The sequence below is a fragment of the Lathyrus oleraceus genome, chromosome 2 (assembly GCF_024323335.1).
Source record: "Lathyrus oleraceus cultivar Zhongwan6 chromosome 2, CAAS_Psat_ZW6_1.0, whole genome shotgun sequence".
NCBI classification, from domain to species: domain Eukaryota; kingdom Viridiplantae; phylum Streptophyta; class Magnoliopsida; order Fabales; family Fabaceae; genus Lathyrus; species Lathyrus oleraceus.
This window is the reverse complement of record NC_066580.1, coordinates 443,834,463-443,851,997: the sequence shown is the minus strand read 5'-3', so window position 1 is coordinate 443,851,997 and position 17,535 is coordinate 443,834,463. Positions and strand designations below refer to the sequence as shown.

The following is a 17,535-nucleotide window of genomic DNA, read 5'->3' as shown; positions in this document are numbered from 1 at the left end:
ATCATTTTTAAAGATAACAAAAATGGTAGAGAAATTTAGTGTGAAGCCAGAAATCATAAACACAAACACACCCGTCTAAGATTTTTTTTAAGTGTTACATCATATACGCTCTTAAAAATAAACATGTGTCATAAGTTTAAAGTCAAATATAAAAGGATAAAAAATTAACTTTAATTAAATGAGATATACAATAAGTTGTTGTAACTGAGTTTCTATAATATGCAAATTTGCTTGCTAATTCATTTTTCATAGAAAGAAAGCAAACTCCTCTTTTTCTTTTTCTTTTATCACTTCGTTTTCAATGTTAATGAATTTGGTATTTTTCTTGATCAAAAAAAGAGAATTTGGTGTTTTTTCATAATACAGAAAACTACACACGTTTGACTACGTATAAGTATTGGCATATAGAATGACTGTGATAGGTTCATATTTTCAAACACTTTTGTCAGTCATTTTGTTTGTACGTGTATGTAGATGTCCCATTTTAGTAAATTCCTCCCATTGCTTAACTTTTTATTTTTTAAAAGTTTTTTCCCTATTTAGAAAAAATAAAATCCCTTGAGTAAAAATAAAAAGTTTCTCTTTTTAACTTTACAGCTTTAGTCAGTATTTTTTTCCATCAATATTTTATAACATGTATATTTGATATTTTTTTTAAATTAAATATAAAATTTTCACATAAATATTTAAAAATAATTAATTATTTTAAATTTAGAAAAATATAAATTTATTTAGTTACTTCACTTTTAGTATTTTTATTGATAAATATTAATATATATATATATATATATATATATATATATATATATATATATATATATATATATTAAAATATAACATTTATTGATTATTATTATTATATTTTTTATTATACTTATTATTATTATTATTCATACTTTTAAATGAAAAACTATTTAAAACAAAAATATAAATATATTTTAAAATGTGACTTTTTCATATTGAATAATTTTTCTTATTGGATATTAGGATCCAAAAAACTTTAAATATTAAAGAATTTTCCTAAGAAAGTTGTATAAATATAGGCTCCAATACATCAATAAACTTAGCAACATTCAAAGAGTTGCAAGCATTTCCCTTCAAACCCAACTTATTCATACACTTTAGATAGCTAGATACATAAGCATCTAAATAAGGCAAATTAACAAAACAACCAAATGGATTCACTTCTAAAACTTCCAACCATCGACAACTTTAAGGAAAAACCGTTCTTTATGGCAACCATCTTCATCCTACCACTAATACTTTTGTTAGGTTTAGTGTCACGAATCCTCAAAAAACCAACATATCCACCAGGACCAAAAGGGTTGCCTTTTATAGGTAACATGTTAATGATGGACCAACTAACCCACCGTGGTTTAGCAAACTTAGCTAAAAAATACGGTGGCATCTTCCACCTACGCATGGGATTCCTCCACATGGTGGCTATTTCCGACGCGGATGCCGCCCGTCAAGTTCTCCAAGTTCAAGACAACATCTTTTCCAACCGTCCTGCAACGGTTGCCATAAAATACCTAACTTACGACCGCGCTGACATGGCATTCGCTCACTACGGTCCCTTTTGGCGCCAAATGCGAAAACTCTGCGTGATAAAGCTTTTCAGCCGCAAACACGCAGAGTCTTGGCAATCGGTTAGAGATGAGGTTGACTATGCTGTCAGAGTTATTTCTGACAACATAGGCAAACCTGTAAACATCGGAGAACTAGTGTTTAACTTAACCAAAAATATTATCTATCGAGCAGCTTTCGGGTCGAGTTCGAGAGAAGGACAAGATGAGTTTATTGGAATATTACAAGAGTTTTCCAAATTGTTCGGAGCTTTTAATATTTCAGACTTTGTACCTTGTTTAGGAGCTATTGATCCTCAAGGGCTTAATGCAAGACTTGTTAAGGCTCGTAAAGATTTGGATAGTTTCATAGACAAAATCATAGATGAACATGTGGAGAAGAAGAGAGAGATTGGTGATGAAGAAACTGATATGGTGGATGAGTTGCTTGCTTTCTATAGTGAAGAAGCTAAAGTGAATAATGAATCAGATGATTTGCAGAGTTCCATCAAACTTACAAAGGATAACATTAAAGCTATTATCATGGTAAGTCTTCACTTTCAATTATTTAATATTTATGATTTTCTGAAGTATATAAAGTTTTGTTTGTTTCTCTTTTTGACAAAGAAAATAGTACTAATAGTAGTTAATAAGTATTGGGGTATTGGCCCCAGGTCATTAAGGCACCTTGGATCTCTCTCACAAACCACAAATACCACTGAACAAAATGTGTCAGTACAACAGACAACTCCACACTTCAATTATTTGAAAGGGTATTATTTGAAAAAACTTTATTATTATTATTATTTTTGAAACATTATTATTTCAAATAGGTCATCCATGAAACGGAGGGAATATATATCAAGATCAACTGACATCAAAATGTCAAACTTAATAATATGACACCTCCGATAACTCATCATCATATATTCGTATAAAAAAATCTCTGTTTGAATTTAAAACTATTATCATATAGATTATGTCTATGAAATTTAATATCAACAAAAAAAATCATTTGATATATTAACGAAATACATAAAAACTAACGTCTTACAAAACTTTATGAAAACGTTAGTTTTTTTCAATCTCTGTCAACATGTCAATAATTTTTTGTTGATGTGAAATTTTATAAATTGATCTATATGATAATAGCTTTCAATTCAATGACGAATTTTGTTTTACAAATATGCGATAAAAAATTATTGGTGTTATTTTATTAAGTTTGACACCTTGGTGATATATATATATATATATATATATATTATATATATATATATATATATATATATATATATATATATATATATATATATATATATATATATAAAATAAAACTATGCATTTTTATAAATCAAGTGACCAACAATCATATTGCATATATTTATTTGTATATATATTAGTTATTAAATTTTTATATAAAAAAGTTAATCAGTCTCAAATTAATCGATACTAAAATTGAAAATGAATAAATATTTCATTTTTAAAATATAAATTATAAACATTTATTTGTTAGGATGTTAGCTCTAAAACCATATCCTTAAATTTATTATTATCTTTTCTATTATGATAAATAAAATTTTAATTTGAAATTTCACATAAATATGTTTATGGTTAAATTATTAGGTTGTAGTAAGAGATATAAATTTTTTATTTAAAATTTAAAACCATTGATAAGTATTTATAATATTTTTCATCAAAATTAAAATAAACCAATTTTATAGTTTTATTTCTTTTCGTATTATTCAAATCATAAATATTCATTTGATACATAAAGTATATTATAGTATATATTTGCAAGAGTGTTAATCATTTAGAATGTACATATTTATCCATTTTCTCTAAAATAACCAAAAAAAATGTACCACACTATTTATTTATTTTTATATAGGATTGAGTTTAGTTTTATAAATTAATTAATATCATTTGATATATATACCTCTAAAAAATTTATAATTAAAATCAAATATTTTTTATATTGATTAAGTATTTAAATATAACCTACAAGTATATAGCATGTGATGTGGATATTTTTTGGTTTGGGTATGAAAACAAAAGCCACCAAAGAGGCAGTGACATTGCAATAGCATTTTCATTGGTTTGGGTTGGTGTTGTTTCTCCGTCCTCGTCCACTCTTTCTTATTTTACACTCAAATTTAGAATAATTTCAGTGCCAAAAAAAGCCAACACTAGATTTTTCTTTTTGTTCAACGTGAAGATAGTGATATAAATAAATAAACTAATAAACTGTCATTTTCGTTACAGGATGTGATGTTTGGAGGAACGGAAACGGTAGCATCAGCAATTGAATGGGCCATGGCTGAGTTAATAAAAAGTCCAGAAGATCTAAAAAAAATCCAACATGAGTTGGCTGAAGTTGTGGGCCTAGACCGTCGGATCGAAGAGTCCGACTTTGAGAAACTTACTTATTTAAAATGTGTAGTTAAGGAAACCCTACGTCTCCATCCGCCGATCCCGTTGCTCCTTCACGAAACTTCCGAAGATGCAATGGTTAACGGCTATTTTATTCCAAAGCGCGCACGCGTGATGATTAACGCGTGGGCGATTGGGAGAGATAAGAGTTGTTGGGAGGAACCTGAAAGTTTTAAGCCGTCACGGTTTTTGAATCCGAATATGCCTGATTTTAAAGGGAGTAATTTTGAGTTTATTCCATTTGGGTCGGGTCGTAGATCTTGCCCTGGGATGCAGTTGGGATTGTACGCGCTTGATTTGGCGGTGGCTCATCTTCTTCATTGCTTTACATGGGAGTTACCTGATGGAATGAAGCCACACGAAATGGACATGAGTGATGTGTTTGGACTCACTGCTCCTAGAGCAACTCGACTCGTTGCCATTCCTACTAAACGTGTCTTGTGTCTTCTTGATTAGAAAGAAGAATGAAAAGAAAAACAATCAATCATTTTTTCGATTTTCTTTGCTTTTCTTTTTGGGTTTACTTAATTCTAGTACTATTCTATTACTATTAGAAAGAAAAAAAAGTATTTTATGAAAATAAAAATAAAACATGAGAGGTTTATAGATACAGGGTTCAAATGCAATATAGAACACGTATGAATGTTAAATCTTTTAAGAAAGGCACCAAAAAGAACATGAGAGTTTAAAAGATGAGGTTTTTTTTTTCATTCTTCTTCTTGTTGTAAGCTTTTATTTTTCAAGTATAACATCATGTATTATTCCATAAAACAATTGCTTGTAAATTTCATTCTTAGTTTATTTTCAAATGTACCACACTTTTGTTTCTAGCCTATTATTAAGCTTTGCATGTGTTTATGAATGATCTCAATTGAATAATATAATAGTGAAATCTAAACCATGGAATGGGTTGTAATATGTGTAAAAAGATATTGCATTACTTAAAAATTTGATATTAAGAATAATGCATAAACAATATACTGTTTAATGAAACTAGACACTTTTTTGTTTTTATAAATTACAAATTTATAAAGATTGTACTTCAAAACCAGACAATATTATTAAGACTTTTTTACTTTTCTATTATTTGACTTGTTGTTTTATATCCTAATCATTTGTATTAATATCTTATAGGTATCATTGTTATTGTTAATGAAAGAGAACAAAAATATTATCACCCTCAATAAATTATCTCCCTCAATTTCTCTCTCCCTCTCCACACCCTAATTTCTTCATTACTCATCAATCTTGTGGTTCTAAGTTCTAACATTTGACATCAAGAGTCTAGTTCTGATCCATATACACCTAGTGTGCAACATGAATTTTGTCTCCAATGAAAGAATTCATGCAAACCTACTCATCTTTGATGCGAAGAATTACGACAAATTGTGCAAACAAATTAAAGTGTTATTTGACTACCAAGATATTCTTTAAGTGATCGAGAGTAAGGTGAATCCTCTTGTCGAATGTGCAACAGATGCACAACGAGTAACAAATAAGGATGAGAAGAAGAAAGATTTTAAGGCGTTGGTTTTTATCCATCAATGTGTGAATGGTGACAACTTTGAGAAAGTTGGTGATTGCGAATCATCAAAGCAATCGTGAGAAATCTTAGATAAGGCATATGCAAGGGATGACAAGGTGAAGGTGGTGAGATTACAAACTCGCAAACGTCAACTTGAATTGATTCAAATGGTGGTAAATGAGATGATCAATGATTTCACAACAAGAATCACTCTATTAGTGAATCAAGTGAATGCATGTGGAGAAACAGTCACGAAGCAGTATGTTACAAAAATCTTGTATTATAGTGATTGAGAAATCAAAGGATCCTGCAATGATGAGCAAAGAGGACACTACGCCAAAACAGGTTTTTGGCAGCGCCCCTTAGACAGTGCTTTTCTCCAAAAGCGCTGCTACACGTTAAAAAAAAATAAAAATAAGGAAACTGAATACGTAGATGGCTTAAAGCGCTGCTAAATGGATGGTCTTAGACAGCGCTTTTTAAAAGCGCTGCTAAATGGCCTACCTTAGACAGCGCTTTTGAGAAGGTCCACCTTATACAGCGCTTCTCCCAAAAGCGCTGTCTAAGGCCTTAAAATTATTTAAATTAATCACAACAAAAGCGCTGTCTAAGGCCTACCTTATACAGCGCTTTTTAGAAGGTCACCTTAGACAGCGCTTTTGGGAGAAGCGTTGTATAAGGCCTTAAAATTATTTAAATTAATCACAACAAAAGCGCTGTATAAGGCCTACCTTATACAGCGCTTTTGACAAGGTCACCTTATACAGCGCTTCTCCCAAAAGCGCTGTCTAAGGCCTTTTAAATTTTTAAAAAAAGCGCTGTATAAGGCCTACCTTATACAGCGCTTTTAGAAGCGCTGCTATTGACCCCTCCTGTGTCAGCGCTTTCCTTCAAAGCGCTGTCTAAGGCCATTTTAATTTGTGAGCTTAGCCAGCGCTTTTCATAAAAGCGCTGTCTAAGGCCTTATTTACCAATTTTTTTTTTAGTAAATTATAATATATGAATTCATTCAGTACGTTAAGACCCATTTTGTTTCCCTCGCTCCCACAACCTTCTTCTCACTGCGTTCATACTCGTTGCGTTCATCATCACTGCTTCTCCCAAAACCTCCATTCTTGATTCCTGCGTTCATCACTCACTTCGTTCATCACCGTTTACATTTTTGTAAGTGCATTTTCTGTTCGTTTCATCTTTCTTTATTTAGGGCAGTTTATTAGTGATAAAGGTTTGCTTCTGGGTTGATTCTTTTGTGGTTCATGTGTTAGGGCAGTTGATTCTCTTGTGTTAGGGCAGTTGATTCTTTTGTGTGTTAGGGCAGTTGATTCTTTTGTGGTATGTTAACAAATGTATATATTTTTGATATTAATCACCATGTCAAAGGGAGATGGTTTCTGTTTGCTTCCATTAGGTTTCTATTATACTGATGATGAATTGTAGCAAGTGTTAAATGTGATTGTTAGCATTGGCGTGTAAGTTGGATAGGATTAGATAGAACTGTTAAAGGGAGATGGTGTTAGTGTTAATGAAATAGTTAATTAGTGTGGTTAGTGTTAGAATGAAAAACTGAAATGCAAGTTTAGAAAATGCAGGTCAGCTGTTAGACAGTTAAAGAAAGGCTAGCTTGTTAGAATGGGAATGATGTGAGTCAAAGTTAATTGAATGGAACTGCATTGACTTGGCTTGTGATTTTACCTTGTTGAATTGTTTTTTTTCTGATGCCATGAAACTGAACTGATTAAACTTGAATTATGTTGGACTGCTGAACTATATTGCACATTTGAACTACACTTGTTATTTGCTTGAATGTGTTGGACTGGTTTGGAAAATATTTTGCTAAGTTGGATTGGTATTAAATTGGTTTTTGACAATGCTGAACTAGTTTTGGATTGACATATTACCCTACTTGAATTGCTTGTACTTTAGTTGATTACTTTACTGACTGATTGATACATTGCTTGATCTGTTTAATATCTAATAAGCTGTTGTTTATTTTATAGGGTGTTCATTTCCTTAGGACTCAATTGAGGACTATTGCTAACAAGCTTTGTTGACATCCACAATTAAAAGGTAGTAACTTATTGCCTCTTCTTCTTTTTTTCATAGAAATGACTTATAATATAAGCAATTATATGATAAACGCGGAAATAAGTTGTTTATTCATATAGGGTGTTAGTCCTCTAAATTATTTCCAATCATTTGACATTCAATCATAATAAATATCCAAATTGTCATGATTTTAATAGCATAACTACAACATAGTTATAGTTACTTCACTTCATAGTTAGTAGAAGAATAGATATATATATATATATATATATATATATATATATATATATATATATATATATATATATATATATATATATATATATATATATATATATATATATATATATATATATATATTCTTTTTGTGATAATCTTCTTTTTGTGACGCGAAAGTGTTTATCTTAGGAAATTCTTCTTTTATGTTGTTTTGAAATAGTTGCGTGAATAATTTAGGAAAACCATGGATAAAAAATGGATGTCTGCCGATCGATTGTCGAAAGAGTACGAGAATGGGGTATTGGAATTCGTTAAGTTTGCTGTTGAACATGTCAAAGACCCCAGTCGAATGAAATGTCCTTGCTTGGGTTGTTGTTATATGGGTCGGGTTGACGCAGATGGATTGAAATCGCATTTACTGATGCGTGGAATTGATCGAAGTTATACGTGTTGGATATTTCATGGTGAGAAAATTAACGAGAATGTTGAACAGAGGGAGAAAAGTAATACGACCTATGCTTCATACGACAAAGACACGGAAACATACGATTGTGATCGAGTTGAAGAGATTGTAGAAGCACTGGATGAAGATCTTCATGATTGTCCTGAAATGTTTGAGAGGATGGTAAGCGATGCAGAGAAACCGTTGTACAAAGGTTGCACTAAATTCTCAAGACTTTCTGCGGTATTAAAGTTGTACAACTTAAAGGCGGGCAATGGATGGTCGGATAAAAGTTTCACAGAGTTGTTGGCCCTTATGAGAGAAATGCTACCGGATGATAATGTTCTTCCTAATCGAACCTATGAGGCAAAAAAAATGTTGTGCTCTATTGGCATGAGCTATGATAAGATACATGCTTGTCCTAACGATTGCATTTTGTTTCGTAACGAATATGCAATGTTAACTGAGTGCCCTAAATGCGGTTTGTCTCGATATAAGAAAAGATTATCTCCCGCAAAAGTCTTATGGTATTTTCCGATAATTCCGAGATTTAGGCGCATGTTTCGTAGTGAAACCGATGCAAGACATCTTACTTGGCATGCAGATGAAAGAATTATTGATGGAAAGTATCGGCATCCGGCTGATTCACCACAGTGGTCGAAGATTGATAATGATTATCCTGAGTTTGGATCAGAAGCAAGAAACCTTCGATTGGCATTATCTACTGATGGAATGAACCCACATGGTCTTCAAAGTATCTCACATACCACATGGCCTGTGATTCTTATGATTTATAACCTACCTCCGTGGCTATGTATGAAGCGTAAGTACATGATGTTATCTATGTTAATCTCTGGGCCTAAACAACCAGGGAATGACATAGACGTATACTTGACACCTCTGATCGAAGATTTAAAGATTTTGTGGGAGAACGGTGTGGAGGTTTATGATGGATATAGGAAAGAAAGTTTCAATTTGAGGGCGATGTTGTTTGGCACAATTAATGATTTTTCAGCATACGGGAATCTATCTGGGTATAGCATTAAAGGTCAACGTGCGTGTCCTGTTTGTGAAGACGGAACCGATACGATTCGATTGGAACTTTGCCAGAAGAATGTGTTTCTCGGTCATCGTAGATTCTTACATTCTAAACATCACTACCGTGGGTGGAGAAAAGCATTCAATGGAGACACCGAACATCGTAGAGCTCCACCCGCATTGTCAGGTGAACAAGTTTTTGAAAAGGTGAAAGATGTGCGTACTGAGTTTGGCAAGCCTTTTGCACATAAGATTGTGAAAGGTGGGTGGAAGAAAAGGTCGATATTTTTTGAATTGCCATATTGGAAGTCTTTGTACGTGAGACATTTTCTCGATGTTATGCATATTGAAAAAAACGTATTTGAAAGTGTTATCGGTACATTACTCAATATAAAAGGCAAGTCTAAGGATGGCCTTAAAGCAAGGCAGGACATGTTAAAAATGGGAATGAGAACTGAATTAGCACCCGTGAAGAAAGGAAGACGAACATATCTACCACCTGCCGCTTTTACTTTATCTAGAAAGGAGAAAAAAATTTTGTGTAAGTCTCTGAGTGAAGTTAAGGTTCCAGAAGGTTACTCATCTGATATCAGAAGACTTGTTTCTATGAAAGACCTCAAGTTGAAGAATTTGAAGACACATGATTGCCATGTTATAATGGAACATTTTCTACCGATAGGTATACGTTCTATTTTGCCAGAAAAAGTAAGAAGTGCCATAACTAAATTGTGTTTTTTCTTTAGGTCAATTTGTAGTAAGGTGATCGATCCCGAGATCTTACCAACACTACAAAAAGAGATTGTAATTACCTTGTGTGAGCTTGAAATGTATTTTCCTCCGTCTTTTTTTGACATAATGGTTCATTTAGTTGTTCATCTTGTGAAAGAGACACAGTTGTGTGGACCAGCTTATATGAGATGGATGTACCCTGCTGAACGGTATATGAAAATATTAAAAGGGTACGTGAAATCCCGAAGTCGACCAGAGGGTTGTATTGTTGAACGATACATTGTTGAAGAAGCTGTTGAGTTTTGTACTGAATATTTGTCTAACGTTCAATCGATTGGACTCCCCAGAGCTCAGATTTTCGACAAAATGGAAGGTAAAAAATTAATTGGGAATAAAATTGTGACAATATCAAGGGATGAACGGGATCAAGTTCATTTGTATGTTCTGCACAATAATAATGAGGTTGAGCCATATGTTGAAATGCACAAGGATGTACTCCGAAGGTTAAATCCGAACAGAAATGAAAATTGGATAGTTATAGAGCACAATCAAAGTTTCATACAATGGTTGAAGGATCATATTTATTTGAAGCGCTCTTCAGATCCTTCTTCGGTAACAGAAAGGTTGAGATGTTTGGCATATGGTCCAAGTTTGCATGTGTTTTCTCATAGCGCATATTCAATTAATGGATACACATTTTATACCAAAGAACAAGATGATAAGAGTACTATGCAAAATAGTGGTGTCACCGTGCTAGCTGAAGCAATGCATATATCAAGTATGAAGGACTTAAACCCCAAATATGCAAATTTGTCATATTTTGGAGTTATTGAGCACATTTGGGTGTTTGATTACGAGAAGTTTCAGATTCCCATCTTTGGTTGCAAGTGGGTGAATAGTAGTGGCATACGAATGGATAAGTCTGGATTTTTGCAAGTTGATCTTACTAGGGTGGGGTACAAAGATGAACCTTTTACTGTTTTCGATTCGGACAACTTTTTCCCTGATTTTACTGTTGCTGTACTGTTACAAAAAACATGCTTCCACTCGGAATTTGGACGAATCGAGTTCATTTTTGAGTCCTTTGGCCCGTTTGTAGGCTACCATGTAATTTTCGTCCAATTCAATACACTTTGACTTTGACACTTACTTGATTTGTATTCATATTTGCTTAATATTGTGTTTATGTTTTTCTTTATTACAGATGGCTAGTAACGAGGATCACCCACATGGTGATGAGACCGTTGGTGGTGCGGAAAGGGAAATTAAACGTGGAATAACGGTTATGAAGAAAGTTATTCGAGATAGAGATCGAGGCGTTTTAATAAAAGTGCATTGGAACGAAGGTGGACAACTAATTGAGCCTAACGGTTCAACATTGACAAGTTTTATTGGTGCATTGGTAAGGAATGAAGTTCCAATTACTTGTGATAATTGGAGAAATAAACAATTGAACGAAGCTAAAGACAAAATATGGAGTGAGATAAAGGTACCATATGTGATGTTATTTGTTTTTAATGACGATTATGTCTTTAAATTAATTGTACTAACGCAATGTGTGTATGTTTTTCGTAGAGGTGTTTCGACATCGAAGAAAACAGAAGAGATCATTGTCTCAAATTGGCCGGAAAGTTACTAAGAGGGTTTAGAACCTTTTTATCAACCACCTTTCTTAGGGATACGGAAGGTACTTTTGTTGATGCAGAGCTTCCATCTAAATATGCAAGTTTGATTTCACCTAAAGAATGGGAAACGTTTAAATCCAAACGAAAAACCCAAGAATTTAAGAGTGTAAGTGAAACAAACCGGCAAAGAGCATCAAGTCCGGCGTATCCCTATAGAAAAGGGCGTGTTGGATATGGACGCTTAGAGCAGTCTATAGTAAGTATCTATAAATTGCATTGATATACTTGTTATATTTGATCATATTTTGTCATGAGTTATATTTGATCATATTATGCTTAATGTGTAGTTAACAAAGGAGAATAGTTCTGAAACATCTCTTCCGGCACATGTTTTGTGGAAGGAAGCCCGTGTCGGTAAGGATGGAAAGATTAAAGAAGACGTTCAACAAATATTTGAGAAATGTGTAAGTATAGCATTATTTAAGACAATAACACTTTGACTTTGACACTTTTGAATCGTCCAATTTCGAACACTTTGACTTTGACACTTACTTAAGACAATAACATTACTATTGTGTGTATGTTCATATGATTTTCAGGAGACTCTATCTCAATCTATAGTTCCATATGAAGACACTGATTGCAGGAGCATACTGAGTCGAGCATTAGATGTTCCCGAGTATTCTGGTCGGGTGAGGGGCAAGGGATTTGGGATCACTCAAAAATCCTTGAATATTAAAAAACAAAAGACTCCTAGCAATAAAGAACTGCAGCAAACTTTGGAAGCATTAAAAGCTGAAGTTCTTGAATTAAGAAAGGAAAGAGAAAGAGATCGAGCAGCGGGTTTTAAAGATACTAGTGACAAAGATAGTATCAATTGTAATTTTCAACCGACTATTCCAGAGGTAATTATATATCTTATTATGAAATTAAATTAGCTTAATTTATTTAATTGTCATATATACACATTAAAAATGTCATATTTATTATTGGTTTTAGGGCATTTCACCTTGTCACCTCTACTTAGCGAGACCGACTTATCGGATGGTTGGCAAGGGGAAAGTTCATAACAATTTGGGTGAATTACTTCACACTAAACCGCTCCCTACTGGATCTTTGAAAGTCTCGGTTGATATTGCTTTGGAGAAGGATGCGTTATTACCACATCCTGACGATGTTTCGGATGCAACTTTATTGGGAGATGCCATAGGTTCATTTGTTGCATGGCCGACAGACCTCATTATCGTAGGATATGAGGTATGCTTAAAACCATTATGAACCTTTAGGTATTCAAATTTTTTACGCGCATTTTACGTACACATTTTTTACATGTTAATGTTAATTAGACTCCCACAAAATCCAAAGCAAAAGATAAGGGGATTGCGCGGGAAATCGAGTCAGTTGCATCGCAAAAAGAGGTACATCACAATTATATGCTATTTAGATTCCTGTTAATTCGTCATCTTACACTTCACCTTACTAATTATATGATATTTAGATTCCTGTTGCTAAGAAGACTGAAATTTCCAAGAGGACCGGGGCTAAAAAGAAAAATCCTTCCAAGTATAGAGCGTGCCTCCATACATATTTAGAAACGACAGATATTTCGGATGGATGTGTTCGTTTAATACCTATGGATGGAGCTATTTTTGGTTTTGAGTATGCCGAGCCATTGGGTAAAGAGGATTTTGATCAAATTTTGTATCATACGCAATTAAGCGTTGGTGTTATCAACACATACATGAGGTATATCCGATCTACTTTGTTTAAATTCTTGAACAAGTTATTTACTCGTTTCATATGAATAGTCTAAATGTTAATGATGTTTTTATATAAGGTATTTATATGACAAATTGATGGGTCCGCGTGGGTTGGAGCAAAGATTCTCATTCTTAAATCCCATGAAAACGAACTTAACCGAAATGATAAGAAAACCAGATGAAGTCAGGACGTATGTAGTCGAGCGCTTTATGGCCGACACAGATAGAGAAAAGTTGTTCTTTTTACCGTTTAATACCGGCGACGGGTTAGTTCTTCAATCTAAATTCATCTGTTATAATTTTTCATATTTTGACGTCGTGTAGAAAGTTTCCATCTAACATTTGTTTTATTACAGTGGACATTGGTTGTTGGTCGCGATAAATCCTTTTAAAGAAATTGTGTATTATTTGGATTCTTTACACAATGATTGGACAACATACCCTGCTATGAAGACGATAGTTGACACGTAAGTGCAAATAACCCAATATTTGTGTGTATACTTATTTATTTATGTGAATTGTTCTAAATATTCGTTTATATTTCATTATAGCATTATACAAACTGTTCGAGCACAAAGAAAAATTCAAGTACCAAAGAGAAAAGCCAATAACATTACATGGAATAGAGTGGAGGTATATTAATTATCACAATTTTGATTATATTAGTGATGACACATGATAAAACTTAGGATATTTATCCATATTGTTTTTCCATGTGTAGTGTCCTCGACAGCGTAATAATATAGATTGTGGATATTACACGTTGAGGTTTATGAAAGAAACTCTTCTTATGGATCGAACAGATATTCCATCTGATGTATGGATTTCTAACTTATGAGTTATTTTCATATTTAACACATATTTCTCATAATTAAATAGATTTAACTAAATCATACTATGTTATATTATTATGTAGTACTTTGATGAATATAGATGTGCTTATTACTCAAAAGATCAGTTGGATGAAATTAAAGAGGAATTGTGTCAATTCATTATCGAGCTACAGGTTTTGTGAGGTATTGAACTCTTACTTTAATTTTGAATGTGATCTGAATAACTTTGAGTGAATTCCATTTGCTTACTACAATCTTTATTTGGTGTTGTTTCAGGTTATATAGCATATTTAGAAGATAGAACTAGAATGTGTTGAAATACATTTTGATTAGCATTTTTGGAGGTTATTAGAAATGTGTAGATTTTTTGTAAAGGCAAACATTTTCAAGTATATATATAAATACTCAAAAAACTGCTGAAATTAGAAGTATATTGTGTTGAACTATAATGTGTTTATAATGCATATAGATTTTCAAGTATATGTGCATATTCAGAAGATAGAACTACAATGTGTTGAACTATAAGGTGCATATAGATTGGATTCAAGCTCCAATTTATGAAAATCTGCTGAAATTTGCAATTTACAGGTGCTAAATAATGTGGTGAAAACGTATAAAAAGATCCTCCAAAATTTGGAGTCTTAGACAGCGCTTTTAGGCAAAAAGCGCTGGTAAAGGCATTTTAATTTTGACCTTAGACAGCGCTTTTATCAAAAAAGCACTGGCATAGGTGGTTAATTCAACAAAATATAGTGTAAAAAAGCGCTGGCATAGGGTGGGCTATACCAGCGCTTTTTCTGTAAAAGCGCTGGTATAGCCCACCCTATGCCAGCGCTTTTTTACACTATATTTTGTTGAATTAACCACCTATGCCAGCGCTTTTTTAATAAAAGCGCTGGCATAGGGGGGGTTTAGACAGCGCTTTTTCAGTAAAAGCGCTGTCTAAACCCCCCTATGCCAGCGCTTTTTTAGTTAATTTCAACATGAAATTAACTAAAAAAGCGCTGGCATAGGGGGGTTTTAGACAGCGCTTTTACTGAAAAAGCGCTGTCTAAACCCCCCCTATGCCAGCGCTTTTTTAGTAAATTAAGCGCTGTCTAAGACCTATACCAGCGCCAGTATAGCCAGCGCTTTTAAGCGCTGTCTAATGTCAAAAAAAGCGCTGTTTAATCCCTTGTTTGGCATAGTGGGAGCTGCAAAGCTCTCTTAAGGCTCATGAGCAAAAGATGGAGGAGAGAATAATGATAAGGCAAAGACAGAGATCGCTTTGTGTCGCATTACGCGAAAAACCGGCGGGAAAACGAAACAACAGAGCCGCCACCGTGCGTTATTTATCCCGAAGGAGGGAAAGGAAACGCTCGAAGTAAACCTGGAAAGGAATGGTCTCGCGACTAGAGAAAGATGGGATCGGGAGTCGGTTATGCGAAGGGAAGGTATTAGTATCCCTACACATCCGTCGTACTCGACGGGATCCACGCTCAGAAAGGATAGAAGAAAGGTTGCTAAAAAAAACTGCTCAAAACTGCACACACACTGAACTGAAACACAGACGAAAGACGGAGGAAACGGGACTCGACAGGATATCGCATCCTGGGCCTACGTAGTCTGTCAGACACAGACATCAGAGTCGACGTAGTTCGGGACAGGGGAAACGTGCTCGCTAGGATGTCGCATCCTATGCATACGTATCTTCTCTAACCAGAGAAGAATCAGAGCACTCGTAGCTCGGCTAACGCACGCCAAACAAAACACAAACAGGAAACCGACTGCCAATCGCTGGACTTACGTCAGACTCCACACAAAACAGGCAAACATGGAAACCGAATGCCAATCGTTGGACTTACGTCAGACTCCGAACCAACAAACGCACACACAGGAAACTAACTGCCAATCGCTGGGCTTACGTCAGACTCCAAACAAAGAAACAAACACAGAAAACCAACTGCCAATCGCTGGACTTACGTCAGACTCCAACCAGAAAAGGATAACAAACACACACAAAAGGAAAAGAAAGTGAAAAAGGGCGCCCGGAGAGATCAGCTCATCTCCTGCCTACGTACCTCATCTGGTATGAGGATCAGGGCGACGTAGTTCCCCTAAACAGGGAAAGAACTTCTATCCTAACCAGAGACTGGGAAAATAACAAGCTACTAGGGAGACTACGACTCGAGCCTAGAAGTTGCCATGCATATGATCCCTATGTTGAGGTTTCTATCCTAACTTGCACAGGAAGCAAGCTATCCTAAACAGCACAATCAAACAAGTACAAGCACAATAAAGCAAGCACACACACTATATGCAAACAATTGGCTCACACAAGGCTAGGCTGTAGAAACAAGCCAACTGGAATGGGGTGTTTTTAGTTCTTAACCCTAACATTGAAAGTTAGGGTGAAGCAGATGAAATGGAGATGAGGGTTATGCCTCATAGCTCTTATCCCTGGCCTGGGAGAGCTTGAATCAAATAGAAAGTGTGGGAGTTCAGAATGTAGGAACTCTTCTCCACATGACTGACACAACAAGATCTTGGGTTCTTATTCACAATGCATCAACACATGGTGTGAGCAAAGTGAATGACACAACTGAATAGCAGGGGATGGATTGCACATCCCTTTTATCTGCCAATTGCCTCTTAAGAGGTCTTTACCTGCTTGGCACAAAATTAAACAACCACAAGCATTGCCTCTTAAGGAGGGCTTCAGACAGGTGCCTGCCAAAGTAACATGACAGGTCTTCCAGACTACATGAAGATCAAGGGATTATACCTCAGTGGTATGCCAACCACAAGCAAGCAAAGCAAAGTTCAAATGAACTTAAAGCAACTTAGGTACTTGTGGAAACAGCTAAACCAATCAATATAAAATCCAGACAATCAGACAACAGTCAATATCCAACAGACAACCCAATATGCAACACAAAAGCCATAAGGCAAACTCAAATGAGTTATCATCAACCTACAAAACACACAATGTTAGAAATCAAAAGCAAATATTAACATTCAAGTGATGAAGCATCATCAACCATGGCATTTGGATGCTTAAACCTGAAATCAAAGCTCACATGTAAGTAACAAACCACTAGGTCAAAGCCTAGGGTCAAGGATGAAGAAAAAATTCAAAACAGGAGCTGAAATTCAACACAATGCAACTTCAAACACATATTAACATGTCCTAAAAAGGCTCACATCAAAATCAATAAGCAAAAGCATTTCATGATCAAAAGAAGTCAAAGGCAATTTCAAAGTTCATATACGGTCATCATGAATGAAAAATCCAAATCAAAACAGAAATGATTCAAATAATTCTGGAAATATTCATGAACATT

At 34.4% G+C, this 17,535-nt stretch overlaps 2 protein-coding genes across 2 annotated transcripts; both read left to right on the top strand.

Moving 5' to 3' along the window:
- Positions 1–1,036: 1,036 nt before the first annotated feature.
- Positions 1,037–4,825, top strand: LOC127120180 (cytochrome P450 84A1). The gene is made up of 2 exons (XM_051050589.1): positions 1,037–2,111; positions 3,828–4,825. Exons 1-2 carry the CDS (start codon positions 1,176–1,178, stop codon positions 4,449–4,451), a joined length of 1,560 nt encoding a protein of 519 aa, XP_050906546.1. The 5' UTR covers positions 1,037–1,175; the 3' UTR covers positions 4,452–4,825.
- Positions 4,826–6,564: 1,739 nt separating this feature from the next.
- On the top strand, positions 6,565–14,643 carry LOC127120179 (uncharacterized). Its single transcript, XM_051050588.1, has 15 exons — positions 6,565–6,684; positions 7,518–7,587; positions 11,199–11,483; positions 11,570–11,875; positions 11,967–12,083; positions 12,219–12,524; positions 12,619–12,876; positions 12,966–13,037; positions 13,118–13,365; positions 13,457–13,645; positions 13,736–13,846; positions 13,931–14,012; positions 14,101–14,196; positions 14,296–14,395; positions 14,489–14,643. The coding sequence occupies exons 3-14, from the start codon at positions 11,199–11,201 to the stop codon at positions 14,392–14,394; spliced, it is 2,169 nt and encodes a 722-aa protein (XP_050906545.1). The 5' UTR covers positions 6,565–6,684; positions 7,518–7,587; the 3' UTR covers position 14,395; positions 14,489–14,643.
- Positions 14,644–17,535: the final 2,892 nt, after the last annotated feature.

What these genes read in the sequence shown, in the direction of transcription:
- LOC127120179 (XM_051050588.1), top strand. Translation starts at nt 11,199, where the DNA reads ATGGCTAGTAACGAGGATCACCCACATGGTGATGAGACCGTTGGTGGT. An exon ending in TCATTATCGTAGGATATGAG is followed by an intron (nt 12,877 to 12,965) that starts GTATGCTTAAAA and finishes AATGTTAATTAG; the next exon opens with ACTCCCACAAAATCCAAAGC. An exon ending in ATGAAGACGATAGTTGACAC is followed by an intron (nt 13,847 to 13,930) that starts GTAAGTGCAAAT and finishes ATTTCATTATAG; the next exon opens with CATTATACAAACTGTTCGAG.
- LOC127120180 (XM_051050589.1), top strand. Translation starts at nt 1,176, where the DNA reads ATGGATTCACTTCTAAAACTTCCAACCATCGACAACTTTAAGGAAAAA. An exon ending in ACATTAAAGCTATTATCATG is followed by an intron (nt 2,112 to 3,827) that starts GTAAGTCTTCAC and finishes TTTTCGTTACAG; the next exon opens with GATGTGATGTTTGGAGGAAC.